The sequence below is a fragment of the Paralichthys olivaceus genome, chromosome 2 (genome assembly GCF_024713975.1).
Source record: "Paralichthys olivaceus isolate ysfri-2021 chromosome 2, ASM2471397v2, whole genome shotgun sequence".
NCBI classification, from domain to species: domain Eukaryota; kingdom Metazoa; phylum Chordata; class Actinopteri; order Pleuronectiformes; family Paralichthyidae; genus Paralichthys; species Paralichthys olivaceus.
The window spans coordinates 19,332,950-19,355,465 of record NC_091094.1 but is presented as its reverse complement, the minus strand read 5'-3'; the positions used below and the strand labels follow the sequence as shown (position 1 = coordinate 19,355,465).

General features: G+C 39.8%; 5 protein-coding genes and 1 non-coding gene across 16 annotated transcripts in view; 5 read left to right on the top strand and 1 right to left on the bottom strand.

Moving 5' to 3' along the window:
• The window catches only part of LOC109629186 (paxillin), a 29,925-nt gene extending 27,170 nt beyond the window's left edge, over positions 1-2,755 (top strand). For all 6 annotated transcript variants that reach the window (XM_069517129.1, XM_020086730.2, XM_069517138.1 and 3 more), the window contains one exon: positions 309-2,755. In XM_069517129.1, the coding sequence (XP_069373230.1) occupies positions 309-575 (267 nt within the window). In that variant the 3' untranslated portion in view covers positions 576-2,755. The remainder of the gene's footprint in view (positions 1-308) is intronic.
• A 2,928-nt stretch (positions 2,756-5,683) lies between these two features.
• On the top strand, positions 5,684-8,587 carry rplp0 (ribosomal protein, large, P0). Of its 2 annotated transcripts, none has more exons than XM_020087084.2 (8): positions 5,684-5,820; positions 6,109-6,215; positions 6,358-6,533; positions 6,782-6,869; positions 7,485-7,631; positions 7,744-7,929; positions 8,024-8,164; positions 8,363-8,587. In XM_020087084.2, exons 2-8 carry the CDS (start codon positions 6,162-6,164, stop codon positions 8,516-8,518), a joined length of 948 nt encoding a protein of 315 aa, XP_019942643.1. In that variant the 5' UTR covers positions 5,684-5,820; positions 6,109-6,161; the 3' UTR covers positions 8,519-8,587. The 2 variants fall into 2 exon arrangements, with proteins under 2 accessions (XP_019942643.1, XP_019942644.1); XM_020087085.2 differs by having other exon boundaries at positions 5,771-5,820; positions 6,322-6,533.
• On the top strand, positions 7,263-7,392 carry LOC138406063 (small nucleolar RNA SNORA63). The gene has a single exon (XR_011239726.1). It is a non-coding gene; the product is annotated as a small nucleolar RNA SNORA63 (small nucleolar RNA).
• Positions 8,588-9,090: 503 nt separating the features above from the next.
• golga7 (golgin A7) lies at positions 9,091-12,832 on the top strand. Its single transcript, XM_020086718.2, has 5 exons — positions 9,091-9,217; positions 9,682-9,804; positions 9,891-10,043; positions 10,157-10,258; positions 11,193-12,832. The coding sequence occupies exons 1-5, from the start codon at positions 9,209-9,211 to the stop codon at positions 11,238-11,240; spliced, it is 435 nt and encodes a 144-aa protein (XP_019942277.1). The 5' UTR covers positions 9,091-9,208; the 3' UTR covers positions 11,241-12,832.
• Positions 12,833-13,481: 649 nt separating this feature from the next.
• r3hcc1 (R3H domain and coiled-coil containing 1) lies at positions 13,482-21,518 on the top strand. Of its 5 annotated transcripts, none has more exons than XM_069517085.1 (9): positions 13,482-13,563; positions 13,822-13,953; positions 14,713-14,850; positions 15,461-16,019; positions 16,218-16,393; positions 17,094-17,164; positions 17,259-17,354; positions 17,495-17,636; positions 20,298-21,518. In XM_069517085.1, the coding sequence occupies exons 2-8, from the start codon at positions 13,910-13,912 to the stop codon at positions 17,602-17,604; spliced, it is 1,194 nt and encodes a 397-aa protein (XP_069373186.1). In that variant the 5' UTR covers positions 13,482-13,563; positions 13,822-13,909; the 3' UTR covers positions 17,605-17,636; positions 20,298-21,518. The 5 variants fall into 5 exon arrangements, with proteins under 5 accessions (XP_069373186.1, XP_069373205.1, XP_019942276.2 ...); XM_069517104.1 differs by having other exon boundaries at positions 19,574-21,518; XM_020086717.2 differs by lacking the exon at positions 13,482-13,563 and having other exon boundaries at positions 13,766-13,953.
• Positions 19,412-22,516, bottom strand: part of loxl2a (lysyl oxidase-like 2a) — a 29,710-nt gene continuing 26,605 nt past the window's right edge. The window contains exon 14 of the mRNA XM_020086714.2: positions 19,412-19,646. Within this exon, the coding sequence (XP_019942273.1) occupies positions 19,576-19,646 (71 nt within the window). The 3' untranslated portion in view covers positions 19,412-19,575. The remainder of the gene's footprint in view (positions 19,647-22,516) is intronic.

The window sequence follows — 22,516 nt, the reverse complement described above, 5'->3', positions numbered from 1 at the left end:
AAACTGTAAATATTATCCTGGAATCCTAAGTGTATATATTCTATTTTTGGGAGTAACTTTCTTTTGTATATATTTCAATTTCCTTGCTTTAGTGATCCATAATTTCTTTTTAAATCTTATTTACGTATTAACATTTTTTTTATCCCTTTGGTACATCTACACAGAAACCTAATAGCCCCCCATCACAAATTTCACTGCATGTTTTATGTTGTGCAAGTGACAAATAAAAATCAATTAATCCATTCTGTGATGAATTTAACCATTGTGCCAACCCATCATCATAAACTCTACCTCTTCTTAACCTGCAGGAGTGCTTCACTCCATTCATAAACGGCAGCTTCTTCGACCACGACGGCCAGCCGTACTGCGAGGCGCACTACCACGAGCGCCGCGGCTCGCTGTGCTCTGGCTGCCAGAAGCCCATTACCGGCCGCTGCATCACCGCCATGGGCAAGAAGTTCCACCCTGAGCACTTTGTGTGCGCTTTCTGCCTCAAGCAGCTCAACAAAGGCACCTTCAAGGAGCAGAACGACAAGCCCTACTGCCACGGCTGCTTTATTAAACTCTTCAGTTAGACTGTGGGTCTGTGTTTGAATGCACATGTGGATTTGTTTGCCCTCGTGTCAGTGACGTGGTTTTTAAGACAGAGGGTGGGTAACATCAACTCAACACTGAGGGGAGTTTCCTGACTGTCCAACCTCTCAGGTTTGGCATTTCACACTTTTGCTAAAACATTTTTAAGAGAGCCCAAAGAGATTTTTATTTAGAGGTTTATTCCTGTGTGCAGCAATGAAAAGATGCTAAGTTCCCTGTGTGTGTGTGGGTACATATATAAACATACGAGAGAAGCCGTGAGACTTCCTCAGAGCTGTGATTTGGAAATGATTTTATTCCCGCAGGGCAAGACCTTGCACAATATGGTGGTTTTACAATATGCAGATATGAGACGGCTGCTTAACTGCATGGACCACAGAGAGCTGATTTCATCAGATATAACGTATGTTGAGTGTTGAATATCCAGTGCTTGGCCAATGAGTGTTAATAATCTATGAGAAAGATGTATTTTTCTACCTTTGGAAACTGTTGATGTGCCATTTTGAAATAACCATGTAAACTCTCCATATGTACAGAACATGCACACAGACAACTCAGTCCTCACTTCTTTCAAATACCAGTTCAAACTCTTTGCACACTCCAACCACAGATCTTCTGATGAAACTATCCTAAAGGTGCATTTTTACAAATTGGTCTCATCAGGATGTTATATCTTATTTTTCTACTGTTTTACTATGAAAAAAACCGAGATGTGTTTTCAGTTTCAGTACATACACACCTGTGCTTGTGTAACTTCAAAATCAGTCATTTACTACAGCAAAGAGTGTCGTCATTTACATTAATATTGTGAAGTGAAATTAAACCATTACAGCTCGTAATAACAAAAAGCAGGTCCATAAGAATTATGTTTTTTTGATTAAAAAAGCTAAAACGTTATTGAAAGTGAAAATTAGCTCTTCTCAGAAAACCTTTTCAGTTCAACTTTTTTTCCCCTCATATTTTCCTTATGCTACTCTTAATATTAATGTTTGATGATTTAAAATTTGATTGTGCATTTGGATTACAAGCATGCCACTTTATATTTTGTGGAATTTAATCAGCACTAGCTGCCAGTTGCTGTTACAATCAGAATTGAAATTTATATATAGTGTGTTAGACGTGACAGAACTGTGTTTTGTCTCAATTTTTGATTATTAGAAAATATATGTATTTTAGAGCTGGTCAGGTTCACGCTGATATGCAAAGAGCTGGCTCTAGAAGGTAACAATACGTTTACCCTCCTCACACATAGATACACACACCAGCTTGGATTCCGGTACTTCCCACTTCCAAGGAAACGCAGCCTTCAATGTTTTTATTTTGAGTGATGAGCTATGATCCTGCTGAGCTGATCTCAGTGCTCCGCTCACTGATGGAATCTGGATTTTGTGTGTTAGCTGGTCAGGAATCAGAATACAAACCAAGCCCGGGCCGAGCCTTCAGCAAAATTCATGTAATGACTAACTTCATCTTTATTTTACTTGCAGCTCTTTTTTGCCATATATGAGATGTGGGTTGTTTTTTTCTTTTTTTAGAATATTGCTTGTGTTTTTTGATCACTAGATGTGTAAGGAATTTATACACATTATCTACATTCAGATTGTTGAGAAGATTTGTGTTTATGTTCTTGTGCCAAATGTGTCGATGCAATAAGGTCTTACACACTGGAGTTCTCTCTCCTGTGATCGGACTCTTTTCTGGGGCTGAACTCTGGGAGAGGCTTCGCCTGCTGTGGTGCATCTTAACTCTCAAACTTTACACTGTAATAGACAAACCAGAGAGAAGATCCTCTGTGGTGTCCACATGTAGCAGACTGAGATTCACATGTAGCAGGGGCTGTTGGAAAGACGTTTGCACCTTCATTTAAAAACTGTGTATGCCTAAGAAAATGAAACAGGAATCGCCACATGTATATTTATCTTCTTACAGTATATTGCCTTATAGTTTTTGCTTATGTCAAAGAATAAAAAAAAATTCAAATAAGCATTTTACTGTCAATGAGATTAAGTGAACTTTTCTTTGTAAATGGAGACATTCATGTGATCTTTTACCATTTTAATTTTCTCATGAGCCACAAACTGCTTAGGCTCTTCGTGTGGGTGGGTCATGGTTACTGACCAATTGATGTAACTGTTGCAAATAAAATACTTTATTTCTGCCATTGTTCTGTCCAAGAAAAGTGTGAATTTTGCTTTGCGCATAAACAGTTACTATTTCAGTGTTACATTATATCAGATGTTTGACACTCAAGGTTTTCACAGAATGTAAAATACAGAATGAAAGTAATCAGATTTATTTCTTAAATTCAGTTCAGGTCATTCAAACTGAACAGATACCACAGTGGGATGTATGCTAAAATAAAAGTTAGCTGATTTCAGTCACTACTCTGATAAAAAAAGGAATAAAAAACTAAAGCTCATTGTGATTCTGAAATCAGCACTTTGAAGTTAATGTTGCATATTCATGTTATTTTCTCAAAGTCAAGACTCCAGACAATCAGTAATTATTCAGTAACAAACACAGGAACAAGACATCACATCCCTCTGTGGAGGAGCAGTTTTCACCTCCAGCCTGTAGTTGGTGAGGGCTCGGAGTTTACCAGTGAGCTCAGAGAAATGTGGCAGACTATCCAGAACCTCTAAGTACTCCAGATCCTGCAGTTTGTGAAGGGCTAATAATTTGTCCTCTGGTACGTGTTCGAGGCGAAGTTTGAGACGTCTGAGCTTTGGGAAAAGTAGCGGTATCTGAGCTGTGTGAGCTCTCAAATGTGAGGGCCAGGGGTCTAAGTGAAGGTGGAGGAGATCTGGTACCTGCGCTGCTGTGGCTGCCATGTCATTTGAGGATAACTCTGCGGCACAGAGTGTGAGACTGGTCACTGTGGGTGGAATGAAGGTGACAAAGTTCTTAGCAGCTGGGCCCTTGACGATGACCAGGGTGGACAGCTGAGGGAGGTCACTCAGCCATGTTTTCAGGTGACACACAGGTGATGGCCGCCTGTCAGGCAGCTCCTGGTGCCTGAAGGAGACAGTGAGACTCTTCAGGCCGGGCATCAGCTTCATTGCATCTTCTGGAAAGGAATGATCCATGCAGTCGATGAGTTCCAGACTGGACAAAGCGGAGGCAGGGCCTCCTCCTGAGAGATCTAGGTTGGGAATAGTGTTAAAGGTTAAGAGATTGTGCACGGCAGACAAAGACAGGTGCTTCAACTTGGGCAGGCAGCTGAGGAGGGAGTGCACCAGTAAAATAGTCTCCTCGAAGACTCCCAGGTGATGACAGACCAGGGAGGTGAGGTTGCTGAAGTGGGAGACAGCAGAGATGACGCTCTCCATGGCTGCTGTGGGTAAAGTGACATCACACATGCTCAGGTGTGTGAGCTGCTCTGGTTCACAAACTGTGGAGGAGTCAAACACCAGGGAGGTGGAACTGTTCCTCACAGCCAGACGCCTCAGATGTCTGAAGTCCCGCAGACAGTGGAGGCTCTGCTGGGAGCTCGGGTCCATCACTACCGTGGTGAGCGATGGGAGGAAGCGGGCGAGCTGCTTCCAGTCCTTCGCCCTGGAGCTCCTCACCACCGCGCTGTTCACCCTCCTGCGCCGCAGACTGGCCCAGAACTGTGGGTTGTAGGAGCCGCTGGGAAACCTCAGCACCACGGCCCAGTCCCTCCACAGGGAGCCGTGGTCCACGAGTTTCTTGAAGTACTTACAGGAAGCCCGCACGTTCAACTTGTCTGCCGCCGACAGGCAACTGAAAACGCGGTTCCACATCTCTGACGGAAGCCGAGGAGGAGGAGGCTGAGCCATGGTTTTGTTCAGTGGGCTTTAGTTAAATGTCTTCCTCTCATCCATTCAACATGTTGTCGTTTCTGTTTGAAAGAAATAGAGTTTTTACAAACACATTCAACTCATCCGTTCACTGTCTTCTTCGTCTTTTTTTGACGGCACATGGTAACTAATGTAGCAGCTGCATTACCACCACCTTCAGGTTTGGATGGTGAATCACTGATTAACTGATTCCAGTCTGTATCGTATAATATCTCTACATATATAAATATCTCTCTATTCAACCCATTTAGTAGATTCATTACAGATTAAAAGCTGAGCGTCTTTCCTTACCTAATTAGATGTATATATGTCATAGGGACAGAGCGTGTTAATGAACATCAGTATTTAAAAAACTACATTTGAACACATCAGATTCCAGCAAGAATTCTAATTTACATCTTATAGACACGTCACGAGCAACCACAAGCAGAAACAAATATAAACATCACACGAGTAAAAGAAGACAAAACACAGTCTGCAATGTATCCAATCAGAAGTGATCACAGTTCTGGTTTGCCATCATTTTCCTCATTTTCCTCTGTAGTCTTTTATATGTTGTTCCTCATGATCATATCAGTCAGTTCAATCTGAGTGATACAATAATAATTATAAAAATATGTTTCACCTCCCCTCTCCTGACTCAATGAAAAAGGAGCATAGATGATGGATGGATAATTCTACTACTAGTAATGATAATTTTGTTGTCTTGGCCTCAGTTAATGCTCCACCCTGCCATTGGTGCTGTTTATTTCTATTTCTATTTGTGCTTATTACTTTTTTCTTTTCTTTTCTCTTATGTCCCCATGGACATATTTAAAGTGTCCCTGGGTCTCTTCAAAGGTGCTATATAAATTTAAGCTATTATTATTATTATTATTATAGTTATCTTCATTTACATGGATGGCACCTTTCAATGTACAGTTGCAAGGTGCCTTACAAGTTAAAAAATAAGAATCGAAGGCAAAAAATAGGAAAAAATGAAAGAAGCGGACAATATGACCCAATTAACAGAAATTTGACCATCACACAGCATTAAAGCACAAATATAAGAAAATAAACCACCACCTTGTTCTGTTACTAATTACTTGTTATCATTGTTATAAGTAGTACATAAACATCCCCCCTACGTAGTGTGCCACTGCTCTATGGCTTCAGTCCAAACCTATCCAGTTTATAGTCCAAGCTATCACCCTGACCTCTCATTTGCTCATTATCTTGACTGTCCTCCCATTTCCTCTCTGTAGCACATCCGGTGCCGCCTGCCTTGCTTTTGATTGACACTGAAACCATCCAATAGTTGTGATGCTACCGCCCACAGCTCCACTGTGATTGGTCAGTCACAGAGTATATATATTAGTCCGGCGTCCATCATCTTTCTCTTTCTTCCACGCGACCCTCGTGCTCGGTAAGGCCCAGCTTTCCTTGTCTGAGTTAGTGGAAAAATATTAATGTCCTGTGTCATTACATTATACTCGATCAATGGATTCATTACACTAACGTTTAAGACTTATATTGACGTGTGTTTTGTGTCTAAGTAAATGCGGATGTGCGTCTTAACCGCGTGCGGCCTGTTTTAGTTCCGCTAGCAAGCTAATAGCCTGCTAACGTGAATGGCCGACCACGTGACTGGATCCTTAGTACACGATTGTTATCGGTTTTAGGTTGTGATTACTAATAGTTTCTCTCTCCACAGATACTACCTTGTCTTTAAACCAGCTGTTAGCGATCCTTGGAAGCACTGCAAAGATGCCCAGGGAAGACAGGGCCACGTGGAAGTCCAACTACTTTCTTAAAATCATCGTAAGTATGATCTGGCGCATACAAGCCCACATATTCCTTCAAATTAACGCATATTCAATTGGTTTTGTCTCTATTTTCATACTCTTTATGTAAATTTCTTGTTTAGATTTCACTGCTGATGTGCTGTGCCCTCGATTTGTAGCAACTTCTGGATGACTATCCAAGATGCTTCATCGTGGGGGCAGACAATGTGGGCTCCAAGCAGATGCAGACCATCCGCATGTCCCTGCGCGGCAAGGCCGTGGTGCTGATGGGTAAAAACACCATGATGCGTAAAGCCATCCGTGGACACCTGGAAAACAATCCAGCCCTGGAGAAGTGAGTCTTTTTTTTTTTTTTACCTTGAGCCTTCAGAATTTATATTGCAGGATAAGTTACAGTGCAGCTTGCTTGGTGCTGTGTTGTCGTTCCCCCTGCACACAATAACCTGTTTCCAGCTATCCCTGTCTGTCTAAATCAACTCCGGCAACCAGGGACGCATGGTTTCAGACACTTACTCAATTTTCCTCTTAATATAAATGATGCTCTGCCTGTGTGGTTAACAGTTGATACCATTATTTTAATAGGCTCGTCCCCCACATTAAAGGAAATGTGGGCTTCGTCTTCACCAAGGAGGATTTGGCTGAGGTCCGGGACCTGCTGCTGGTCAACAAGGTTAGTCCTGGTTTAACTGTCAAATTTAATGAAGTTGAACTTTGTGTTCCTTTTTTTGAGTAGACAGTGTTCATGCACTCATATAACTAACACTATAATAAGTTGTAGTCTCTAAATTGATCCGATATTAATGCTTATCTCAAACAGCAATTGATGCACTTAAGTGCATTGTTTTAAGCAAAACTGTCTTAACTACCATGCTGTTGGACATTCAAGCATTAAAACTTGCATTACTAAAATAAAGTGGGAACTTGAAACCTCTGTATCCCAAAATACAATAAACAAGAGTAAAAAGTAATTGACTTAAATAGAATGGCTGAAAGGTGGAAAATGTGACATTACAGGGACAATATGTGAGAAACATAGTTGATATAATACTGAGCCATTGTCCATGTGCAGGATAAGTTACAATGCAGCCAGTGCAGTACTGTATTGTCGTTCCCCCTGCAAACATAAATCTGTTTCCTCGCTATCCCTGTCTGTCAGCTCCCTTTGACTGCCAGGGACGTATGGTTTCAGACATTTAATCACAAACTGGGCATTAAGACTCACGCAGTTATGGTCAAATCTGCATTTGCAAAGTATGGTTCTAAATTATTTCTGTCAATATTGTAGGTGCCTGCAGCTGCCCGTGCTGGAGCCATCGCCCCCTGTGGTGTGACAGTGCCTGCCCAGAACACCGGCCTGGGTCCTGAGAAGACCTCTTTCTTCCAGGCTCTGGGTATCACCACCAAGATCTCAAGGGGAACCATTGAAATCTTGGTAAGTTTGAAAACATATTGTTGGCTTGGTTCTGTGTAAAAGTGAGTTCCCCAGACTTAATTGAATGAAATGTGTGGATGCTAATCCAAACATGCCTCTTTCTTTCTCCCAGAGTGACGTCAACCTGATCAAGACTGGTGACAAGGTTGGTGCCAGTGAGGCCACGCTCCTCAACATGCTGAACATCTCGCCCTTCTCCTTCGGACTCATCATCCAGCAGGTGTATGACAATGGCAGTGTTTACAGCCCTGAGGTGCTCGACATCACAGAGGAATCCCTGCACGCCAAATTCCTGGAGGTGAGCTGCAGCAGTCATTTTAAGAAATCAGTTTTTGAAGTCTGACTGTTTGTCTGGGACTTAATACATAGCTGTAATTTCTTTGTTTTCTTAGGGTGTGAGGAACATCGCTAGTGTGTGTCTGGAGATTGGATACCCCACCATGGCCTCCATCCCCCACTCCGTCATCAATGGCTACAAGAGAGTTCTGGCTATTGCTGTGGAGACGGACTACTCCTTCCCCCTGGCAGACAAGGTATAACAGAGTTCACTTTTAAACAAAAACTTGGGCATTGGTTTGTCTGCAGGAAGGGTTTAGAAGTAACCTGTGGTTTTGCATTTAGTGTAAAGAATGTTTCAGTTTTTAGACTTAAATGATTGTGTTGTCTTTGAAGACTTTTAATGGGCCTTTAACTCTTTGTATATCTGAAACTAATGTCTTCTATCCTCACAGGTCAAGGCCTTCCTTGCTGACCCATCTGCTTTTGCAGCCGTTGCTGCACCTGCAGCAGTTGCTGAGACTGCTGAGGCAGCTCCAGCTGCAAAGGAGGAAGTTAAAGAAGAGTCTGAGGAGTCCGACGATGACATGGGCTTCGGTCTGTTCGACTAAACAATACAGCGAACAGAATTATATTTGAGTCAAGAAACACCATGATTCAATAAAAAAAATAAATCTCAACTTCTGGTGACTTGTATTTCTTTGCTCTAAACTGGTGACATTGTCATAAAGCTGTTTAACTGTTGTGCTTATTGGGTGAAATATAAATTTGTTTCAATTGTGCAAGACTTAAGTAACTGGAATTGTCTGATTGATGGGAGAATAGTGGATTTAATGGTACCTGTTCTCAGTGTCCAGTGTATTTATTGTGGACACTGCTCAATTTCTCCTAAATTGAGACCTCCAACTTTGTTAAAGTTGGCCTTTCAAATTGAAATAGTATTTTGCAATGTAATGCTGTAATCTGTCCCCCTTTAACTGCAAGTGTCAATGTAAAATTTTGATGCATCTTCAAAAGATATTTAACCACTTCAGATAGTGAAACCTACATCTGGAATACCTCCATAATGGGTCTCTGTCCATATCACGAATTGAATGTGACTATTTTGTCACGGATACTTTAGTTACGTTTTTGGGTATAATAGTAATGTGTCAGTGTATTTTAAATCCAGATTAATGGTAGGGTAAATACATCCTCAGAACCCCTGGTGGTAATTCATGGGTATGTGTTAAAAGGACTTTTATTGTGAAGTCCGTGATCGGGAACTCTCAGTTGGCCGGTGCAGCTCAGGAAGTGTCGCTATGGCTGAGGTAATGTGTTTTTCTGTTTAAATTTTTAATGCTTGTCATGTATTTGTCTAAATAGTTAGATGTGGTCGTGGTAATTTGTCGGTTCAGATCTAGATACAGGCTAACATCGTACTTCCCTGCGGCGTGGGCTCATCAAACGTAAGCTAACGTAACATTAGCTAGCGCTCGCTAACAGTACACCATTAAACCTGTATTAAACATGGATCTTAGCATAACATACTTATTAATGTCCTACAGTGGTATGTTATATATGGATGATTGTCAGAGGAGTACGTTGATATAGAGAAATGAATAAATATCGTGGTGGTTAGTGGCTTACTGACATTAGACATTAGCTTATGTGGCTAAAGCTTCCCGATTTCCTTTTGAGTGTGTTCACTAGCCTCGCAGTATGTGCCACTGTTGCAGCCTTTCAGAAAGATCATCTTTAACACAAGTCGCATATTTGATTGTATTCTATCCAGACCCACAGTTTACAGGACCTCCAGCAGCCAGCTGTCTCGTCCAAGGTGTTTATCCAGAGGGACTACAGCTCAGGAACCATCTGCAAGTTCCAGACCAAGTTCCCCTCTGAGCTGGAGTCAAGAGTATGTATTCACACGTATGTCATCATTGTAGACTGAGTGTTCATGGACTGGGCCTTTAAGTGGTTTGTGTGTTTGTGTGGTTTCAGCTTGATAAGCAGCAGTTTGAGGAGACCATCCAGACTTTAAACAACCTGTATGCAGAGGCAGAGAAGCTCGGGGGGAAGTCATACTTGGAGGGCTGTCTGGCTTGTATAACTGCATACGCAATCTTCCTCTGTATGGAGACACACTATGAGAAGGTAAAACGGCTTCAATTGATTTTGTCCCTGGCGGGTCCGGCAGATCCTATAACAACTAGTATTTTACAGTTGTGTGCTGCTCCCTGAATGTGTCTCTGACTATCTCTGTACAGGTTTTAAAGAAGATTGCCAGGTACATTAAGGACCAGAATGAGAAGATATATGCTCCCAGGGGCTTGCTGCTCACTGACCCCATAGAGAGAGGCCTCCGAGTTGTATCTTTTGCTTGGCTAATGTCAGATCACTTTCACACACAGCATTAGGGTTTTGGTATTGTTTGGGTTTCTGCCGATACTGGTGCTAAATCGATTCTTTTAAAACTGTGCCTATATGGTGCCAGAACTGAACTGAACCAGAGCGTATCTTTTTATTAAAGCACAAAACAACTGTCAACAATAAGTGTCTTTTTTATTGCCAAGGAAAGCTGAAATTTAACACACTGACAGTTAACAGTTTAAGCATACTTAACTTGCAGACAAATATAAATAAGAAAACTCTTAACACATTTACATAAGAAAATCCCATAATGAATATAACCTAACACAACTACAATAATTAAACACTTAGTAACAGTTTCAGTGCTTAATACAGCTGAATGCTCCAACTCCAATTTCTGTGACCACATTTGTTGTGTTCCTCCCTTTACTCTGAATTGTTTTCAAACAATCGCTGTACATCTTGTAATCATCTCGGGGGAAATTCAGCCATCCTTTGCTTTTAAGCTTTCTGCATTTTGTGTTGACTTTAGGTTGAGGTAACTACTTGATAATTGTAAGCCAATATTGTGTGCTGCCAGAGCTATAGAGAGTATGTGTTGCCACCGGAGGTAAATGTAATCTTCATCTTCAGGTTCAAAATAATGTGCATTCATCCCAATGAACCATGTCCCATGAAAATGGTTTGTTATAAAACCATTTTTATTGTTGTTGCTCATAAATATTTCAATCTACATACTTGGTGAGAGTATATTTGGAAACTCTCAAGGATGCTGAATTTTATACACCACTCTTAACAAACTAGTGTCAACACAGCTTGTAACAACACTGATTCTATTTGTAAAAGCTGGTGCAACCTTGTGTATTCTACCTGTTAATTGTATAAGAACATGTGTGTAGCATTGCATATTCTCCTTAACTTGCTTTCTTCCAGGTTGAAATCACCATCTTTGAAGACAGAAGTGTTGGCTCTGGAAGATAAAGAATCTTGTGGTATGTTGTCAGTCATAGAAGAATCTTTAATGGAGTCAGCTTCGCTGGGAAAATCTTGGGAGCTCCACTGTGACCCTCTTGATCTATAAGAAATCAGAATTTCAGGACAGTATTTTCCTTATCCGTAGTCAAACCGATTACTGACCACTTCTAATTCCATCATGCAATAACTGCAATTTAGTTACGAGGATGCCTTAACAAACTAAACTCCATTGGCTCTTGTTTAGTAACAAAAGGATTTCCCCCTTTTTCCTTTACTCTATTAACCAAGACTGACCAGATACTCTTCATCTATCTGGAAGCATGTATTCAGATATCTGCTTCACCTGAATGGATGTATATAATTTTGATCTGATTCTTATATTTTGTTATTTATACGTTCTCTACTGTCTGCCTATCCTTATGTTATGTTATGTGTCTTTTTATATATATAAAATAATTTACAGTACATCAAAGTGTTTGAGTAGTGACACGTTTTCTCTTCAGGCTCTTTGCTTCTGCTCATTCAGTTTGGAATTTTTTTTTAAAATAGTCCATTGAATTGCCAAATCTTAGCTTTAATTTGAGTAGGTTTGGGAGATGCAGCTCATTTAACACATTGCATTACTAATTGGACACTTGGCTCCTAAATGTTTCTTGGGCAGCTGTGTGGAGTTGGAATGTTTATTCAAACTGAAAAAACCGAAACTGCAACAAGCAAGGTGTTTTCCATTAAAATGTAAAATTAAGTTTTGTTTGACTTCATGTGTATCTGTTCAAACCCCTTAACCTTAGGCACTATGTACTAAAAGGGCGGCATCTCCCACATAGTTCTCTCTCATAACCCATCTCAAAGTAAAGCTGAGACATGCCACTTTAGTATTTGTATCTATTATTATCTATAATGATTTAAAATTGAATCTACTGAGGCACAGAGCCCAAAGAAGAAAAATATATGACACTGTCAAAATACATACATTTATAAATCATGTCCTATTTAATCAAAATCAGTCTCCGTTAATGGGCCATTGTGACAAATGCCACTTTTGACCATAGTTATCATGAGGGATTTGACTTGTGTATTGTTTTGCAAGTCAAATGTGTTGTCATTCAAGAGTTTGGGTTAGAATTATGAAGGGATTGAGTTGTTGGAACTGTCTTTAAACCTAAGTCCTGTTATGGGTTGTATTCCACAGTATTGTTGTCTGTGTTGGGGCAAATGTTCTCATTTGTACATGAATGTGACTTTTTGCTGGGAAACTCTTGTGAAACGCACACATTGGACTGGAGATATTTATGACACCAAACATGGAGCGTGTTTGCTTTTGATAGGTCAATCATAAAACAAAAATCTGACCTAATACATTTTGAGAAATATCTGTCTCTGCCATGTCATAACCCAACTGGACTGAATCTCCCAAATCATACCCAGCAGTCCTGTGCCATTTTTCTCCTTAGAGTAATTATCTGTATTGTGAATGTCATCCCATTTTTCATTGTCACCAAACACCACAGGAACCTTAAACACTGAATTCCACACACAAATGCTACTTTTGTTACAAATAATCTTCTGTTTTGTCTAAATAAAAAGTCTTTTCCTGAGCTCTGTAGAAGTCCTGATGTTTAACTTCATTTAAGAACGAAAGCGCAGTGATGGTAAGTAACCAACACATTCACTCAACAGCAGATTCTGAAGTAATACAAAATGAATCAAGAAATAAATTATGATGTTGTATTACAGGTTAAACAAAGACTTGTAATACAATCTGACTATTGGTACTTAAGTAGGTTCTTCTCCAAAATTAACATAATCCTTATTATTCAATTCTAATGCAGGAAACTGCCATATTTTTTGTTTTGTTATATACATTCAGTAATGATACATTAAAAATTACTTTTCTGTAGTGACATGCATAATGTTATTCAATTATTAAAACGAAAACAATGAATTAAAAAACAATTTATTTTAAGAAAATATTTACTTTTGGTAAAATATTTTTTATGTAAGACTTTATGTGAGTATTTCTACAAAGGAGAAGATGTGAGTATGTCTCTTGTTCTGGTGCGCACATGAGCTGTAGTGAAATGTTTGGGCATTGGGTATTCCAAAAAGGTTTTTTATTTGAACTTGGTTTGAATAATTATCATCATAAAATTAAAAACATTGCATTTTAACTATCTTGTCGGTGTAGATTTGTAGGACTTTTATTGTGAAGAACTCAAACCGGATCTCTGGCTGTGGCCAGAAAAAGAAAACATCTGCTTCCGGAAGCTAGACGGTCAGTTAGCTTGCTAGTTAGTTACACAATAAAATATCATAATACGACTCCAGGGTAAGACTCTTCAGTTTAATATAAGTGTTAACTAACCTCCGGTTTATTGACATTCACAACATTCGTGCTAACATGGCAGCATGTTGATAACGCGTGGTCTGAGACATGAAAACATAGGCTGGTAGCTTTCTGCTTCACTTAACACATTCGTTACTATCGCGGCTAACTTTTAGCTAACGTTACGGGAACAACATTTGGCTAGATTTGATGTTTTTTGGCGTCGCTGCTAGTTAGGTCAAAGTCAGCTTCTCCACACAGGACCTCTCCTTCTTTATCCACCCTGGCGTTCCCCTGTTACGATGGCACCTATCTCCCAAAGCAAGAGAATGAATTCGTGCATCATGTCATGGAAGAGCTGGACACATACCAGCAGAACAACAACCCTGAGAGGTAAGAGCGCTCACAGGTGAGCTGTCCAGCTGTTTCATTTCAAGTCATGTGTCTCATCACTTCGACTTCCATCACAAATCTCACAGGAGGTTGTTAGTTTGAAGAACCAGTCATTTAATTGTACAGCTTCCTCATCAGTCGTAAAGTCGTACAATCATAAACATCTGGGGATGCTGGTTAAATGGTATTGTCACTGAGAATCATGGGAAATGATGTCATACACACTGAAGTTTGTTTTGTTGGAATAAAACACGCTTTACTCTTGAAAGGAAACCGTTTTGTAGCTTATTATCATGTCTGTGCTTGACTTGCTGCTCTTTCATTATGGAATCATCACTGTGTAATTCATAGGAAAATGGGCTTGGTCCTCAACGGCAGCAAGAGTATAACACATCATTGCTGAGTGTATCCTACTAAAACTGGCTCAATAACAATACCTTTTCAGACTGATCCTCAGATTAGATACAAAGTCCCACAAAGTCTGAGTGTAAAACTAGCACTTTACATTGTATAATGAAGTGAATTATTGAATGCTGTAAAAGTTGAAACATCTCGTTGGTTGAATGTAAAGGGTTTATTATGTACCCTTAAAGATTTGTGAGATTATTTCTCCTCTCTGTACTCACTAGAGGAAACTATGATCTCATGAGACATTTACAGTGACAATAAAGCCTCAATGGCACATTTATGTAATTAAAAACATTTGCTTTTACATTGTCCAAAGAAACTGCAGTCCTCTTACAGTGTGTCCTCTTTCAGCGTGCTCCTGTTCCCGTCTCTTCCCAGCAGACTGCGGTACCTGATTCACAAGACCATAGAAGACCTGCCAGAGCTCACCACCTTCTCAGTAGGAGAAAGTTGGTGTCGCAGGGTGGCGGTCTGCCACTCTGAGCTCAGGTACTGATGCAAACAGAGGATCATATGCACAGTGTTGACCAAACTTTATGCTGTGTTTCATTGTTTTTAATCCTTTTAATCATTATAAGCATTTTAAATAGTAAGAGAAACTGACTTCTTTGATCAAGTTCGATGACAAATATTAAATGTATTTGAACTGATAACTGAATTAAAGTTGTCTGACAAGATTTACAGCTAGTTCCTCTAGTGGAGGATACATTACAACAAAGAATGGTCATTTAAAGTGCTAAATAGACAGCATTAGCACTATATGTAGCAAGAGTTGCCCCCACGGTTTGAAAGTAATAACCTATCTTCTTCTAAATTTGGCATGCTAACCAGCTAGCCCCATCCTGTCCCAATTAATAATAACACTTTGTGTTAATGATCACTATAATTTTCAGTCTACTTTTGAGGGGATAACTAATTAGAGCTGTCTAGAGGTGTATTCTAATTTCTTGTCTTGCAAAAACACAATGACTATATTAAATGGCTTTTAATGAGACTTGCATATAGCACCGTTAAAGTTGAACTAAAGTTAGTAATTAATAGCAAATCCAAGGTAGTGTTTAATAAATATTTTAATAAATATTTTCTCTTTTTATTGTAGGGGAGAGATGGAGGAGGACAGTGACTTGGAGAGCAATAACAGCTTGTGTGGAGAGCCTCTAAAAAGTAGGGAGGAGATGGATGGCGTTGCCAAGCCTAAACCTTCGATCACATCAAGAAGCCGAACACCTAAGAGGCCCGACAAACCTCTTTACATGCCAAGAGCTGCTCGGGAGAGACTGTCCCTGAAAAACTCACAAGAACCAGCAGCTCATAAAGAGCTACCAAGTCCTGCCTCCTGTAGCTGTAGCTGCATTAGCAGCTCATCTGACTCTTGTTCCTGCCATGAAACTACAGAAAACACTAAGTCCTCATCCACATTCAGACAAGAATCACTCCACCGTGCAGCCGACAATGTCCACAACCTTACTGAGGACAGTTCAGTGCATTGTGCTCTGGAAGAGAAACAAAAGATGTTGCTGAGGTTGGATGAAGCTGAGGCCCTTGTCTGGGACCAGACTGTATCTTGCTTCACTGACATGACTCTGGAGGACAATGCTAGTGTGCTATACAGCACCCAGATAGAAGACAGCACAGATGCAGATGATGTAACTGAAGAGGTAAGTTAGCATACTCACACTTTTGAAGGTGTGATTTTCCTGACATTGTTTCTACATTTTCATATAGTGAAATAATAAGGAACAAAATCCCATGTATTTAAAATAAATCTCTTATTTTCCGTTGCTTTATACTCTTGTGTTTTTGTTAGTGATGTTCTCTTTGATGCCAAGTTAGTTATTTTGTGTTTATCTTATCAGATCAAGGTACACCTGAAAGAGGCAGTGTCCTTCTCCATTGAACACGTCCACAACGACTTCTCTATTTATGAGAATGTGTGCATCAGTCCGGATGGATTTCGTCACGTGATCGAGATCTATGACTTTCCGGCTATTTTCAAAACGGACGACCTGCTGGATGCCTTCACAGACTACAGGTGAGATCAGAGTTAAGATATGTATCCTCTTCAGAGCTCAGTAATGTTGGGCGATTATGGCTCTTTGAAGGGAGCAGGTCCTTATGCCTGAGTTCCTTTGTTTATAGCCTGAAGGAAAGACCGTCTTGGGTTGATCGCAAAAATGATCGCAAACACTTGCTGATTATGTTAAATGGCTTCACATATACATTAAATAATCCTGAGAGAAACAATAGGACATTATTATTGAGCAAGTGCTTACTCTGATATTAAATGAAAGGTGGTAAGTCCCCCTCCCCCTTGTCCTTCTTGAAGAGGGTAATGTTCTCACAGTTCACGTAAAGAGGAGCAGCGTCACTGGCGTGGTTTTTATGAATTTAGGGCAGGCAGTGGATGAAATTTGGACACACTGATATGTTCATTGCAAAGACTCAATGTAAAGAATTGTTCACATTACAACACTACACTGTACTTCACTGTATTTTAGCCTCTGTCCTAAGGTTGGTTTTACTCAGTGTTTAGCAAGAGCAGCATGTTTTTTCTCAATATTTATTCTCTAGCAAAATTGTTTCATGAAAACTTGAAGGAAAAGCAACATCATTCTATCTATTTGATATATAGAATATACTATTTTTAATCAAGGAAATCAAAAATAATTGATCTAACCAATAAAGATGTAATCGAGATTAATCGAAAACAACTGCTCTCCTGTGTCGCTCAGTGATGGTGGAATGAAGATCAAGTGGGTGGACAACACACATGCCCTGGGTGTTTTTTCCAGTGAGTCAGCAGGTATGAGCTCTCTCGTGTGGGTTGGAGGTTATGGGCTTATGTATGTGACTGAAATGATGTACTAATATGTAGCACTCTTTACTGTGTCACACAGCTCTCCATGCCCTCTCCATCTCCCACCCACTGCTGAAGGCACGAGCACTGGCTGAAGGGAGTAAAAAAGCCAAAGGCAAAGCCATTCAACGAGCAGGTTAGTGATTCACTTCTTTAAGCTATGTCTTATATTTAGCAATTATGTTTTAACCCTCTCTTAATATTAAGTCTGGGGAATTAGTTTTTGTTGTAACACTGTTTGATGGATAAGATGGTTGCTTCTGTGCCATCCTCCAGAGTTTATCCAGCCCGTGAAGGAACGTCCCAGGACAGACTGTGCTGTCGCCAGGAGGATGGTGACCAGAGCCCTTGGGCTGCAGTCACGAGGCAGAGTGCCGCGATACTGAAGAGAAGTGCTCACAATGTGATACATTAACAGGTGAGCAGACTAATGCAAGCCAAAGATTTTTGGCATCATAGTTTCACTGTGTGAGACTATGATGACTGTGGCTTCATCCATGTTACAGCGCCTTTGTTCAGCGCATTCACTTCCTTATTGGTTCTCATCAGGCACTACTTGACTACCTGCAGTAAAGGCAAAGAAATCCCTGCTCTTACTTTTCACCATTGTTGTTTCTCATTCGCAGTATTTATCTGTATTAAAGCAACCAACTGCAGAGTAAACATTCTGTTTCCTGTTTACACTGGCATGCACATGTCCAGTGCACGTGAGAAGTCACGTGACATGCTTTTTCAGATGTATTGATGGAGATTATAATTGATGTAGAGCTGAGGTCGTATAGATGTAGCCTGTGGAGTGGAATTCCTTTATTGTAACATGAAAGTCGGCCTGTGCTCCACTGTGCCTGTGATTTTCTTGTGGGAATAAATGAATTACAGCTATATAATGATTTGGGAGATTCCATGCTATTATTACTTAATAGGATTTCTGTCACATATGTTGTTACTTCTCAGTCCAACTCTAACCACGATGGGGTTTTAATTGCTGTTGATCAGAAAACTATGAATAACACACACAATTAACTGCAGAATATACTCTTTTCAGACAACATTAAAACCTTTGAACATTATAAAAAGGTTCATCACACAAATTGGAATATGCTTTTACCATTGTTAATTAACTTTTCCACATTCACCCATTCATACAAAAAAAAAACAGTCTGGCAACAAGTAACAAGTACTCTTATAAAAAAGAGGGGTCATGGAATTAGCTACATCAGAAAATTAATTCACAAAATCATGAATAGTCATTTTCACACATGTGCAGGTATCACAGTTCACCCGCAATGTTCTCATAGTCCCTGATGGTAATAATTTAACAAACGTGAAGCATTAGCTGAGGGGATGTGCACTTCGTGAAGATGAAAATGTGTCTACTGTAACAACCAAGAGAATGAAAGCAATAAATAAAACATTTCTTAAAAGTGAACTCAAGTATGTGAAACAAAAAGCCATGGTAGCAGAAAGCACTTTCCCTCTCAGCTTAATGATGACTTAAATTTATGAGTTAAAACCTGACTGTTGTTAGAAATTCTACAGGAACCCAATCCAGGACAGTTGGCATAAATAAATCTTATTCAGCAGAGTGGCTCTGATAATCCAACATCCACTCGCCTGCTTTGCAGCTGTGGTTACAAGTGATTATTTGTAGGAGGTTCATTACAGCTATGCTGGAAACAGGCGTTATTTGTGTTGTTGCCATCTTCTGCACCTTGTTGCTCTGCAGTAATTCTCATAATCATGTACTGTATTTGTTTTTGGTTTCTAAAGAAGCCTTTTCACTGTGATTGATAGATTTGTCTTTTAGTTTAACTCTCTTGAGAAAAAAAACATACAGTGCAAGATTTCGATGACTTATAGCACCAGATTTAGCAGCAGACTGTTTTTACATCCATCCCAAGTAAACCCGACATCCAGGTGACGCTCTCATCTAATGGGTATTTTCATTGAGTCGTTCCCCAATATTTGAATCTTTGGCCTTAAACTGTTTGGCACAATTAATTTAATAAATAATTTGGCTTAGATCCTCCCTGACATCTCTCTTATTAAGCACCAGGTCAAAGCTGACATTTCACTGACAACAACAGCAAGAGACTAAGAGATAAGAACATTTTTGTACTTTAAAACATTTAGTAAGTAAGTAGGTCCTTCCCCCCCCCCCCCCCTTTTTTTTTTTTTTTAATTTTTTTTTACCATTTACTCATTGTCCTTTGTACCAGCTGAGCTCTGAGCTCAACTTCAATCCAGCACTTCTGCAAGGAGGCATAGCTGCACAGCCCCCTCTAGTGGTTGTCAAATATTCATATTTGCTTCCCTAATGTCCGTCCGTCTGTCCGTCCTCGTTGTCCACTTCAGGTCTACCTGTGCGACAGCTGGTTGGTGAGCAGTCCAGGGAAGGTTTCTTCTGTTTCTGAACTCAGTGTGCCACCTGTGAGGTCAGACAGGGAGAGGATGATGAGAAGAAGTACTCAAATCAAAAACTGAATCTCCTCGTCCAAAAAATCTAAACTTAAACATAGTTTTTTTTTGTTTTTTTTATCCCTAACTTTATTCATGAGTGTGGTCTTTCATTTTAAGAGCAGGACTTATCATTTATACATTCAGATTCTGTAATACGTAAACCCTTGTGTTATATATTCAAACTATGCGCTTGCACAGAGATATTGTGATTCTCAGAGAGATTTCCTGAGCTCGTCTCCTCACGCTCACATTGCTTCTATTGGTGCATGAAACGTCTGCCCTCTGATTTTCTTCCTCCGCTCACAGACAGTTTGAGCACAACTCGAGCAAATACAGGCACAAGGGTTTTGAGTGAAAACATTTCAAAATGTGAATGTGAAATCAGTAAGTCCTGCTCTGTAACTGAATGGCCATGATCTTGAATAAAGATAGGAAACCACCCCCATAAAACCCCATCACATTGGGGGGGAAGAAATGTAAGCGGTTAAGTCATAGGAAGAGGTAAATAAACCTTTCATTTATTGTTCGTGGAGCCAAACCTCCTAAAATAAAAAAAATGTTTTGTGGCATGTTGTGATTTGACACCTTTTAAAATCAAAACTTTTTTTTTTTTCTGCAGAGATGTTCTCCGGCTTAAGAGGCTCTACAGTGGTCACAAACAGCTGAGTATGACAACCGTCCACCACTGTGCACCCGCTTCAATGCCCCACGCCACCAACATCCACCCTGATCGAGGGTCCTGAATCCCCACCAGCCTCAAAGTTGTTGTTCTGCAGTTAAACCTGACCCCCAACCTTCAGACATTACTGTTGTGGTTCCTGTTGTTCACTGGGTCACTAATAATACAACGATGATAAAAGTGTTGAAGAGCCTGAGACGTATGAAACATTCAGATGCAAGCTGTGGTTTCAGGTGACTAGAAGAAGCCGGTAAATTTGTTGCCTTCAAACTAAAGTGTATTTGATGGTTGGCTCATTTGTTGACAGGGCATTTTATTTTTGTTTCCTGGCCCAGGTGATCCAGGATTAGTTGAATAGATGTGTGTTAGTAGCAATTAATTTCCAACGAATTTCTCCACAGATTATTTCTCAGGATTGGTTACAGAAATCTATTACAATATGCGCTGTGGTTGTAGACAGATTTTTATATGGAGCGGAAACTCCCAACAGACAAATATAATGCGATCCATTAACACAAGCAGATCTGATAAATGGTTTTCAAAAGTCAGCATTGTGGGACATATCAAGAGACACAGGTATACAGAAGAACACATGTAACAAGCAATGTTTTACTGGATATTTTCTGATGTTTTAGTTCATTTTAAAGTGTAGTTTTATTTTTTGTAAGAAAGTTGCAATATATAAGTTGTTGATCTTTAATTTATTCGGAATAGCAAAAAATATATATTTCTTGTTGCCTCAGATGTGAAGAGTTCAAGTTGTTTTTTACTCATATTACAGAAAACTTAAGCTTGTGTATTGGAAGCTTGAATGTTCAGCCCTCTGTACATGTTACTATGACATTTTATATCATTTAGCTAATGACTTAACATCAGTCCTCTGTAAGTGGTGTACAAAGAGACAATTTATACGTTTGTATTGAGTAGAGGAAGATAAGTGTTGTAGATTTTTAATGGGCTGTTTCCCTGAAATGATCTTTTGTACCTGATTTGAGTTTGACAGGACTTGTTCTGTGTCTGTTACGATGAGAGTTCCTTGGAGATTTGAACTAATCTACAGTATCGTATTAGAACATTTCAGGGAAAAGATGACTTGATTGTAGCGCCAAATGTGGCACAAATTCTCAAAAACATTAAAACTATACATTGTTTACAACTTAATCTGTTGAATAAAGGAGGTTTTAGTGTTATAACATATATTCACCAAGCAGTTTATTAGGAACACCAGTACATCTGCTTATAAATGACATTTTCCAATCAGCCAATCAGCAGTGGTAAAGAGTCCTGCAGGTACAGGTGAGATGCTTCAGTGAATGTTCAAACATCAGCTGTGTGAACAGAAGCGTCTCACTGATTAGAGAGTTCAGTGGACAGAGCTCAGACTAGTTGGAGCTGACAGAAAGAGAACCACTCTTTACAACTGTGGTGAGCAGAACCAGACCACATCAGGTTCCACTCGTGTCAGCCAGAAGCATAAATCTGAGGCTGCAGCCGGCACACTCACCAAAACTAAACGGCTGAAGAGTGGAAAAATGTAGCCTGGTCTGATGAATGTGGATTTCTGCTGAGGCCGCAGAGTGTAGGGTCAGAATTCATGCTTTGCACAGCATGAATCCATGAACCCAACCTGCCTTGTATCTGCAGTCCAGGCAGCTGGTGGCGTAACAGTGTGGGCAATATCAGTCAATCATAGTTTGAATGAATTGAATTATTGCTCATGATCACAGCATCTTCTGATTGCTACTTCCAGCAGGGTCATAAACAAAAGTAAAAATTGTCTCAAACTGGTTTCATGAACATTCTTTTCAGTTGCCTCCCTTTTCACTAGAAGAGTCACTGAATCTAATAAATCACCTTTGGGATGTAGTACAACAGATCTACTGCATGTCGACATAGAGTTGAATCACTCTGAGGAAAGTTTCCAACAGCTTGAGAAAACAACGCTATGAGTAAATTAGGTATTAAGAGCAGAGAGACACTGAAACACTGTTGTATGTCAATTATCTTAATCTTTAGTATGAGGATCTGTTCATTTACACCAGAGGAATCATGTGACTTTATGCCAATTTTATACAGAAAAAGTCATCACATGTAATATCTGGTTTCAAATCATAACAGTGAAGTAAGTGCCTTAAAATTACAAAATTGTGCAAAACATT